Genomic DNA, 11,974 nt, shown 5'->3' with positions numbered 1-11,974 from the left:
CAGCAAAATCTACCAGTCGCATTCACTCAGTAGCTTTTTAAAGGGCAGATGCTCTATTTGAAATGCAAAAAAAAAAGTTTAATTTTTTTCAAGTCTAAATAATTTTCTAAGAATCTTTCTCTCAACTCCTTATTAGTTCTTCTCACCGCAGTGACAACCTCCTGTGAGACACCTGGATTTTTCTCGTGAAAAACTGGAATTTGAGAAAATAAACCCAGAACTTATTCTTGATATTAAATACAAGCTTTCTAAATTTAGATCTGGATGGCCTTGCCATTTTAAGTTTTCCAAAGACAACGACGGGGGTTTATTCCTGGACAAGGAGCATGGCATTTGGCACTAACTGTACTTCTAAGCATAAAAAAGTCAAGGAGCCGCATACCGAGTCGGTATGCCCCAGCCACCACCCACTTCCTCCACGTTGAGACAATTTACACAAACCGAACTTGTAATTTTGAATTTTCGCTGTTAACTGCAACAGGTCTGTATTTTCGGTGCAGCCTGAGCCAGTGACCACTGCAGCCATCTGTAAGGCTTGATTTGACTTTAGTAAGAGTTCTATTAAAGCTGTAGAAGAGTTTACAATGCAGTTTTAGGGTTTTTTTTGTAAAACAGCTATGTCTTCAATAAACATTGGATGATTTGCTCCAAAGGATCCCGCTCAGGGTTACATACATGACACATAAAGGCCAGGCAAGACATTCCAAAATACATAGTCTTTTGGAAAAAAACTAGCTCTAAGAAATGCAACTGAAGCACGCTAAACATTTCCAAAGCCAAGAGCCAGAAGATCTCTACCATACCATCCTCAAACTCCTAGGTGAGGGCACTTATGAAAATTCAGAACCCAAACCAGCAGGGATTTTCATAAAGTTATAGAACTGAAATTGTAATTCAGAGAGAAAATTCTCTTTCACCCATACTACTTTCAGTGCAAATAAAATGCCAGGGTAAAACAGAATAAAACGTGGCGAGATGCAACCATCTCCCCCTTAACTGATCGACAGATAGCAGTAAATTAACAAGTGATGTTTATTAGTTTAATATTCAAATATGGTGAACAGAATCAAAAGACTGCTCCATATAAATGAATGATTTTTGAAACCCCTGAAATTACAATGCCGACTCGGCGAAGTGAAGTGCATTTGAACCCTACCTCTCCTCGGTCATAGTCTCGCACACCTCATCAAGAACTCTTCACAGACCACAGCGTTCAGGCACACCGACTCTTCTCCCAGAGCAGTGCCAGGTGCTCCGCCGAGGAGAACTGGCACGGTTCCGCTGAAGAAAAAAGACTTGAGGCTAACTTACACTGAGCACACGTCCAGCCCTTGCAAACGAATTTCCCGTGGACCTATTTCTGCAGCCATCAGCTGGGCAAAAACCCATTTAACAGTAGTTTTGCTTGATTCAAGGTTGCAGAATTTGTCCTCTACTCATTTTTGGGTCCTCTTGATTTGATGCCATATGCTGAAGTGCTAAGCATAACTTGGCAAGGGCTTTCCCCTCCCCCAGCATCTTTCGTTTGGTATAGCCATTAGGAAATAAATTAACGAGTTATGCACGCTTTTCTTTACAGCAAAAAGAAGGAAGAAGTTTTTCAGATAAGTTTCTGAATCATAAACCAGCAAAGATTTATAATAAAAAATTTATATGCAAACCTCTGCAGTGTACTGAGTTTAAATCAACCCCATTATATAAAGACTCTTCCCTTAAAACATGAAGTCAAACGCAAAAAAAAACCCTGATTGTAACCAGAGCAAAAATCTGATTGAATACAGCAGCAGCCACTGCTCATTAGTCAGGTGTCCCATGGACAGCTGTACAAATCTGGAATCACCCCCACACCCCTCTAAAATTTTAATTCTTTTATGCAATAAGTGGAGGAATACTGCAACTACACCCAGCTCAGTCCCTGTAAAATATTTCCCAGATTTAAAGTTATTTCAAGTGTAAAAGGAGGACTGCTTATCTGGAGAAGCTCTACAAACACCCCTCTCCATCTCCCCAGCTGCAAAAGTATGAACAGTGTGCAAGACCACAAATCTTTATGGACAAAATTTATCTTCTGAGTTTTCATACACACTTGTTTCTTTAATTTTTAAATATCCCGTAACTAATTTTTTTTTTTTTTCAGTTTGTATTCCTAAAGGGCCAGGTTTGTGAAGTACTTAGCAGAACTCATACAGATAAATAACCTGGTAACCATTCCTATCCCCACAAAAGATTTAGATTAATTTGGATACAGCTTTGACAAACATTAAATCTCTTCTTTAATGATGTTCCTCAAACAAAACAGTTAGCAAAATATCTGAATTTCCTTGTATAATGTCACATTTTAATGTAAACATCAAATAATGTACCAAAAGTTTTACCGGAAAAAAAAAAAAAATTAAAGCGGCACAATTCTTTATACCACTGGAGAAAGGGGGAGGAAAAAGCCAGATTACAAACATTTACACATGCATAGTGGAAAAAAAATTAAACAAACAAACAAAAAAGTATTTTACTAAATTCACGCATTTTTTTTAAAATAGTTATTAAATCTACTAAGCACCAACATACCTAAAAATTTATTTTCAGCTTCATGATTCATTTAAAAAACCTATCAAATTAACTTTTCAAACAAGCTTATATTACTAGCTTGTCCAAAAATAAAATGTAGAGTTTTTTGTTTTTTTGTTGGGTTTTTTTTTGTTTTTTGTTTTTTATTGTTTTTTTTAAAGTATACCAATACTTTTTATCTGAATGTTTCCAAACAATGGCATAGGTGTCTGCAAAGAATGCCTTTACTTTACCCTACAGTGGATGGAAAATACAATACCACATCATACAGAATCTAAAACTATAAAAGTCTGAGAATGCAGCATCCCTTCACAAAAAAGCTGATAAAACTGAAAGTATTTAGAAGATGCTGCACCTTTATTTAAAAAAAAAAAAAAATTAAATGAATTTAAGCAGAAATAACATACATTTTTACATTAACTGGCCATTTCTGGTACAGAAACCCAGCATAGTATGCTAATGTTATTGAATAAATGTAAATGCTACTTACAATCTTCTTAAATACAATTTAGACAAACTTTTTTTCTTTTTTTCTTTTTTCCTTTTTTTTTTTTCTTTTTTAAAGTTGCACAGGTAACCTCTCAGCTGCTAGTTTAATGCAACATATCATTAACATTACACAAATTAAAAAATAACGTGTGATTTCCTACAGAAAAGCTTCCAAAAAACTGACCCACATCAAAAAATGCAAAATAATGGAATATAATTAAAAAATTAGTTGCAAGTCTAGCAGCAAAGCAATTAAGTGAGGATATATTTACTAATATAAACAAAGGGAATATTTGCAACTACAGGTGAAGCCCCAACTATCTTAGTTCTACCAACACAAATAAAAATTAAATTCTCTCTAAAAAAAATAATCTTGATTATTTAAAATAGGAGTAAAAGCCATTGCTACCTGATGAACTACCTAGGCTAAGTTCCTGAAACAAGGACAAAGGGTCGCTATTCTTTTTTGTCTGCTCAGGAGGAGGTTTGGGCTTTGGCGGAGCCCGCAGAGCACTTGCGTAGGACATGACGGGCTTGCTCCCACCGGCGTTCTGCTGGCTGCTGCTGTTCGACTCGACGATCTGCTTGTTGGGCATGAGAGGGGGGAACTGGCCGAGATGCTGGAGCACGCTGTAGTTGAAGGAGTTGGATAGCTGTATGTTCTCGGCCTTCAGGTGTTCCTCTGGGGGCTTGACCGTCTTCGGTGGAGCTGCGAAAGGAGTAACCAGAGTTTGTCTACATGAACAGCGCTGACCGCAGAAATCTGCCTGTAGTAACCCCCGAGCAAGTTCTGCAGGGGACAGAGACTACCTCTGCTGGTAACCTTCCCACCACCACCCATCTTCTGTGTTTGTCACTCTGGGTCCTAGGAAATGTCTTATTACGAAGTTATCGAGCCTCGTTTCCAGCTACTGGATCTGGTCTTGCCTCGTCAGCAACGCCGAGCAGACTGACATTGCCGACACATTCTCCGTCTGCGTGTACCTACACAGTTCCTAACACTGAACCTGCAATTCTGCACAGGCGGATTTAGCAGAGGCACTGAAGGTAAGCTGCTTCAGAACGGGATATACTCTAATTTAAACACTTCATCCACTGAGACAGCACAAAGAGTATTTCATTCTTCTTGCTTTATAGCTTAATAGGCTAAAATTAAAATTTACAACACCATATATAATTCATTCTCAAACAGCAATTCAGACTCCTGAATGCCAACCAACTAATTACTGGTATTTTAGTCTGAATGCATTCCTGCTAATTGATATGTTCTTGCTCCACATTTAACAACTCCTGTAACTATCAGAAAAAATGATGCTTTTAAACCATAGGTATAAAACTGCTTTCAAGTGAATTTCCTGAATCCTAATGAGGTATTTCACTTTTGTCTGGAGAATTCTGCAGTCTTACATAGCTGGAGAAACTCTACACTGAAATGCAGGTACATATTCTATCTAAAATAGCCTAGGAGCTGGGCAACAGATACATTCTGCAATTATTTCAGTCTGTTAATGAGTACAAAATGAGTACAAAAGTAGAAAATCGAAGTATATAGTTAGAGTTTCTCACTGGAAGGATCACATACAGGCTTTCGTTTTTGATAAAATACTCAAAAAAAAAAAAAATCCAACCCACAGAAGAATGCACATGGGAAGACCATAAGCAAAACAGTTCTGCTAGGGTTGCTACGATCAAAAAAAAACAAAACAGAACACAAGCAGAAAAATCTCCCCAAAATAACAACAGCACTCAAGAGTAGACAAGTAATGACAAGCAGAGCCAGAGGTAAAAGCTATGTGTGGTAGAGGTGTCTAACAGAAGAAAAAATACAAAATAAACATCTTGACTAAGAACTTAAGATAATTTTCTTTCTACCCAGAGAAAAAGCAATGCAAATCAAGCTCTCGGCTAGCAATTTAGGGAAGTGCTTGCATATAACAACACTGAGCAGTTCAAAGCAGCTCTCCCTGCACTCCATAAATCCACGCTGTTGTAACTGAATACTTGTGCCACAGCCATTTCTGATGTATAGAATATATAAGCCCTTGAACGGTCTGGTGTCAGGATTGCTCACTCTCAGGCAACGAATACAGGTACAGGACTGGTTCATAGCATCTCATTCTCCTGGGTTTTTATTTCATGCATAGAAATCAATAGTAACCAGAAACACCGAAGTTACTGGTCATTAACCCTTAGAACTATAAAACACCATTTGGGCTTCAAATATGATCATCACAGCCAGTGAGCTGTAAATGCAGAAAAGCACAGCAGCCACAAAAATGGAGATTTGTTTGCATGAACTATTAGGTACAGGGCAGTGTTGCACAGATGTTTATTTACAAAACAGAAACCAGGCTTAACTACAGTAAAAAACATTTTCATAGCAAATGCAAATGCTAGTCAAAACTTGCCCCTTTCATTTAGGATTTATTATTTGACAGCAAATGTATAGATATGGTACTTTTCCATACACATATTTCCTCTGAGGATTTTACTCACAAACGTGTTCCCAACCTTTACATAAAAGCAAGAAAACGTGGTATCAGCTGATCCCAGTGTAACCTTGCCAGGGTTCCTGAGCTCCTGTTAGATAACCACAGAGCCTACAGAGCAACTTCAGAGACAGATGCTACTCTCGATGACACATAATAATCATGCATTCAGCTCCTTGATTTTCAGTAAAAATATAAATAGACTGAAGGAGGTGCCCTGAACTTGAAGCTTTTAACTTAGCACAAAAGACGCTGCCATAAACACGGTTTTGTAAAATAACATTTTCACACTTTGGAAATGAAAATGTACATTAGGGACTTAACTCTTGAGTGCTGTCACTGATGTAAACAGCTTTTTTTCATTCATTCCATACTGCATGTTTCTACTTCACAATTACTATACCAGGAAATTACAAGATAATTTGGCCAAAAGCAATTAGATCTTTTAAGGGCAATAAAACCAGCTTATAAATATTTTAAAATTATTATTAATTTTTACTAAAAACATTATTGAATGTTTTTAATATTCACAATGGAAATTTTCATATTTTTATTATTTTTTTTTAAATTGTCACTGGAAATCCTTGCAGCAAAATCACGGAGAAGAAACTGTACTATCCTGGTAATTTTGTTTCTCGCAAATATTAAAAATATGGAGAACAGAAGAATGCTCTACTTGCAGCTTTTTTAAAATCACTGAATTTCATTTCTCTCTGCTAAATCAATCAACACTGCTACTACCACCAGGGAAGCCTGGTTCCAGCGTGATTCTTCCACACTGAGAGTTTAAACTTCATCATTACTTTGATGGAATACCAGCATTTACTAGGGAAGACAATGAGATTACTAATTCAGTTCATGTTGTTTCTCCCCCAGACTGTACTACCAACAAGAAATACCACTGACTCTGGAAATAAACAATCTACCTTGCAAATAAATCCCACCAGTTACCCCAGCCCCTCTTCGAAAAGCTCAGTTGCACTTGAAACCACTGGCAGAGAATATGTGGGGTTACTAACTCCTGTGAGAAGACTGAGAAGCAGCGTTGCTTTCTGTAGATGAAGAATACTCAGCAGTATTCTTTAGACATCAGCAGCGCACCAGAATGTTAACAAGATAACAAATGAAACCAGGATTACTCTCAGCAAACCTTTAACTACTGAAACAATGGAGACTTCAAAAATCTTTGTTCAAATTAGTTTGGGGATTTGAAGAGATGTAGGAAAGGTTTTGTGAAAAGAAAAAAACAAAAACAAACCCCAAACAAACAACAGACCCTTTCATTTAGACTTGCTCACTCCACTGAACGGTCTACTTAATGGAGCAGAGACAGAGAGAAGCAAGGAGCAGGTCTGCACCTACCTAACAACTCCCGGGGTGGAACTGCTCTGTTGGCTCCGTTGCATGGAATGTTTGGGTATGGGGCAGATGAGGAGGAGTTTACCCACAACTCAGGTGATGAATAGTTGAAAGATGACTGGTTGCTGTGGTCCTGAAGCTCTTTACACTGACCAAGACTGTCTTGAGGAGTGCTTAATTCTTCAGAACAAGCCTGGACTGAACTAGAGGAAATTCTTCTTTGGTACAACGGCCTGCCTGGTCCTCTTGGTTCATACTATGAACAGAAAAAAACATAACAAAAAAGTTTTTTTGCTCCTTTGATTCAACTGCATGTATCAATTACCAATTTTCCATCCATTTTTTTCCATGCAATGGCTTATGAAAAAAGAAAAAAAGTAGTTTGCATTTAGAAAAAAAACCTAACTCATTTAAAATTATATGTTGTATATTGCGGGCACTGGCAATGCATTTTAATCACACAAAACAGAAACAGAACTTTAAAAGGAAGTGCAAGGAGCATCAACAGATTCCTAAATTCTTATCAACCTGTACATCTCACACTCCTACCTGGCAGATGTACCACACAGTGAGAAGGAAGACACCCATAATTCACAAAGATGCAAAGGAAGCACAGAAACATACAAGAGCAAGAGAAAATGTTCAATTGCAATGTAGAGAGGAAAAAAAAAGAAAAAAAACCAAAAAGACTTTTCATTTCCAAAGGACAAATGAGTAACTCGTATACCAGGATTTGGGGAAGCACGATAGATGTGTATACTGGATTTTGTGCATATACATACAAAACAAATGCTATGCAGAAGTGTGTGCCCGCAGGAAATAACGCAGAGAATTCTACCCAAACCCACAGAAATTACTCGCTTCCATGATCTACAGGGTTTATGTAGATGAAACTGGCAGGTGCTCCATCATTTAACCGTTAGCTTCAAGTTCAGGTTTAAGGACTCTCTCAAACTTCCTCAAGATTCAAAGCGAGTCTGTTGTACTACAGATTATTTTTAAAAATAAATACAATATCTTCTCCCTTCTGCACTGTACTAACAAGAGCAAAAATAACAGAAAAGTCATAGAAGTATATCTATACTTGGTAAAGGGAAAAAGTAAGTATTTGAGTGAAATGTCTTTAAAAATTAGCTAAATAAACATCAAATAACTCGCCTGCAGTGCCCCAACATTGTTATTATATCATCCACAAAAAAGATGGGGAGAAAAACAGCGCATGAAAGAAAACTGTAGTATCTCATTAGAGCCACCACACTACTGTATCGAGGGGACAGCACTCGGACATCCCGCCACTCAACCCTCTAATATTCTTCAATAATAAATAAAAATTTAAAAAAAAAAACCACACCCAAAAACCCCCTCAGATGTTATGGCCTGAATCACACCCAAAAAGTACACTTTTCAGCGGGTTTAACAGGCAATTTTGGTAAGCAATCAGGAAGTTACCAAAGTTCTGGATACTTGCGAGAACAGGACCAGCCAGAATAACTTCAGTGTTCCCTTTGATACGCAGTTTAAATCTGGTTTGACTAAACACAGGCAAAAGCTTTTAAGTATCAATTCCATGAGCGGTTTTATAAATTGTGATCAAGAAAACTGTTTAGTGAGGATACTGGAAGTCGTGACACCTCCCCTGACACCCGCCTTATATGAAAGATCTGTTAAAAATACACATAAAACTCTAATTTCTTTGTGTATTCAGTCCCACCTACCAGCTAACTAGCAATCTTGGAAACTTTACAAGCAAGTTTCTGTCTTGTAATACTTTTACTGCATTTGGCATTTCTGTCACATATTTCAAAAGGATGAAGGAATGAGAACTAAAACAAATTTGCGCTAATTACATAAAGGCTTGACTATTTGTCTTCAGATAGCGGGAGCTGTCACAAACTCTATAGGAATATTTATTAGTTTATTAGTGCTGAAAAGTCATTGTTCCTATGTCCCGCTGTACTGATGGCATTAACTGTTGTCACAAAGTATTAGATTTTATACAAGGTGGCACGGCTTAATGGACCAAGACATAGAATTTCTAAATGTCTATAAAACCAAACATTATTACACCTCTATCTGGGCCTGAGGACTCCATTAACCTCTCTGGATCTGTATAAGACAGAAATTTGTAAAATGCACTGGAATTCAATTTTAGTTATTTTGCTCAGGCACACCAAGTAAGTATTTTCTATTTTCAGAAGTTAACAATTAAATACGTTATCACATTGGATAATGATGAGCAGGGATACCCCACACAGCTTCTCTGAAATCCTTGACAGAAATGCATCACAGAACAAGCTGCTTAACTTGATGTACAAATACTGGATTACACACAGTCAGTGCAAGATTATCTGGGAATATTAATTCTGGCATTCCAGGAATACATCCTGGCCCCAGCATACTTCATGGCTACGTATCACACACTCCTTAGCACTCCAGATTACAACAGGGATTAAAAACGCCTGTTCAGAATGTGACCTGTCCGAGTTATGGGATGCAGATCATGCAAGCGCATACAACACACCCCCTCAGAGTCCAGAACAAAAAAAGATCCAGGGGGACAGAGCCAGCTCTGGTGTGGCAGGATTTGTGCTGGACCCAGATTCACGCAGCACAGCTGGGTATTTCTGCACTGATTTCTAACACTGAGCCCCCAGAGTACACAGGACGGCTTTACACAGAATTAGCTCAGGCCAGGCGGGATTTATTACATCAGGTTTCTTGAACCAGTTGTACTGCTCTGGTCTCAAGTTCTTATGAAAAGTCAGTCAACCACATTCACAGGTTAACACTGAGCCAAATGGCTGGCTTATTCAAACTGACGTTCCAAAGAGTCATTTCATGAGGTTTCACCTGGGGTGTCATTAATTCGCGCTCCAGATAAATGACAGGCAGATAACAGAGCAGTGACTGCGAGAAAACTCCAAGTAACATTCAAAAATCCGAGACCTCCTGCTCGGTAGAGACAGTGTTATACCTGTGGTGATGGGAACCACAAGTATGCACATGGTGAACAGAGAAGACAGAAAATTTTTACCTCGCCGAAATTCCCAGTGTGAGCTTTTAATACGTGAGGCATTTTGCATTCATGACCGCTTCAAAGTATAATTTGATATCAAAATGACACGACGATTGCACGCGCAGACAAAAATGCCTACCTCTTCTAAGCTGTGGAGCGAAGAAGCAGATACTGCTCGAGATGCGAGTGGATGAAATGGCTCCTGACCAACTGCATGCTGATGATTCTGAATTTGTATAAAAGGGTTTTGTTGCGACCTGTGGGGCAATGGAGGTATACCATAATGAAAGCCCTGCCCCATAAGGTGATTCTGCTGTAGGTTAGCATAAGTCCACGATCCATCAGGTTGCAGGTATTTCAAGGGGGACGGGGTTATATGTTCAGATGGCATTGAGAAAGGGGGATTGTATATTTGGGGTAAATGCTGCTGAAATGCTGGGTTACTGGGTATTTCAATGTCTCTGTTGTTTTCAGTGAAGTTAGGGAAGTGACCGCTGTGGTTGGAGTTGCAGGAAGGAGAAGGGAGAGCTGGTGGGCTTCTGGGCTGCACTTGTCTGTATTGCAACAGTCTTGACTGAGGGGGTGGCATTTCAGCTAAGTCCCGACTTTCACTTTGATCACGGTGTGACAGTTCTCTGAGCAAATCCTGGAATCTGTATTGACAGAATAAATGTATCAAAAGAAAGAAAAAAATGTTTTGCTGAAATCCCACTCTTTTTTTCAGGTGGAGAAAACTCAAAGCACAAAACACTGGTTTTAAGTATCCTCATCTTTGCGCTTACTGACCCTAACTTCAAAGGATGTGACTGAGCCATCAGAAATTAGGCACAAGAGGATTAACTGGATGAAATACCTACCTGAATCATCTCAAAGTTTTAGTAACTCTTGAGATTTCCTTTTCAGTCAGAAGAATCAATTTTTTGTTATCTCTTAAGAGACAACTAAGGGAAGCATTTCCTGCTTTATTATACAAAGTAAAAAACTTCACAGTTAAAGAAAATTTTAACCCCTTAAAAGGCAAAAGACAGAACCATCAGGGATTCCCCTCATTCGCACCATATACTTCCAAACTTCTCCAAAAGGTCAAGAATATTCAATTCAGCACTTCACAGAGTCAGACAAGAGAGCATTTAGATGCTTTACCATGGCTATAACAAACCAGATGAAAATAAAGCATAGTGGGAGATGACAGTAAACAGAGGCAATTTAAAAACCCAGCCTTCTCAATATACGTGATTAAAGCTGATGACCACTGGAACCATTTTTCTGTTTATGTTCAACAGCTTCTTTTCTTGCCCCCTAACGCTCCATCTCAAACATCTTTTTTTTTTTTTTTTCATCTGCTTTTAAAAGCAAAGGCTTTTTGAAAAGGTTCAGGTTTAATTGGGAGGCAGTGCTTGGGGAGGGGTTGGTTTGTTTCTTTTCAAGCACATAAATCTGAGACTGCTAATTCAATTCGAAGAATTTACAACTTAAATAGGCCTTAACTATACTCAGACACCTCCTTCATAAACACAAGGTTGTTACACTCTATCCATTCCTTATTCCATAAATACAGCACTGAAAAGCTCCATAAAAGTATTTTTTCCACTACAGCTTTACTACCCAATATACTAACAGAATAAAGCATAACACATAATAAAAGCATAGTTGTAAGTCAGCCTGCCAACTATTTTAACCTTCATCATAACGGCAGCAAAAAGCAATACCTTTAAGTGTCTTGCACTTGATCACAGTGTTACAGATAGGTGCCCACTGCTCAATTTTACACAAGCTCTGATGACTCAGTAAACAAATACCTTGAATATGTTGCCTCTGTTTCATCTTCTGTATTACTGGCAAGTTTCCAGTTTGCCCTAACTTGCTGCTGTTGATGCAATCCAATTGGTTGCTGAGGAAGATGTGGTAGATGAGGATGGTGATGGTGTTGATATGGAATAGTGCCTTGACTGAGATAGGCATTATGTTCATTCCATTGCTGTAACCTGGCTTGTTGTTGCTGCCTTATTGTTTCCAAAGCTACATTTCCATGCATACGATCTATAAAAATAGTTTT

The 11,974-nt window shown here is 38.3% G+C and overlaps 1 protein-coding gene across 5 annotated transcripts in view; it reads right to left on the bottom strand.

Annotated features, from left to right (window-relative positions):
- Positions 1-1,014: 1,014 nt before the first annotated feature.
- HELZ (helicase with zinc finger) overlaps positions 1,015-11,974 on the bottom strand; it is a 91,562-nt gene continuing 80,602 nt past the window's right edge. For all 5 annotated transcript variants that reach the window (XM_040582008.1, XM_040582009.1, XM_040582010.1 and 2 more), the window contains 4 exons: positions 11,718-11,958; positions 10,058-10,571; positions 6,906-7,158; positions 1,015-3,763 (listed from right to left, as the gene is read on the bottom strand). In XM_040582008.1, coding sequence (XP_040437942.1) covers positions 3,432-3,763; positions 6,906-7,158; positions 10,058-10,571; positions 11,718-11,958 — 1,340 coding nt within the window. In that variant the 3' untranslated portion in view covers positions 1,015-3,431. The remainder of the gene's footprint in view (positions 3,764-6,905; positions 7,159-10,057; positions 10,572-11,717; positions 11,959-11,974) is intronic.

This window comes from Falco naumanni, chromosome 1 (genome assembly GCF_017639655.2).
Source record: "Falco naumanni isolate bFalNau1 chromosome 1, bFalNau1.pat, whole genome shotgun sequence".
NCBI classification, from domain to species: Eukaryota; Metazoa; Chordata; class Aves; order Falconiformes; family Falconidae; genus Falco; species Falco naumanni.
Note: the sequence above shows the minus strand (reverse complement) of the source record. Positions and strands in the feature narration are given on the sequence as shown.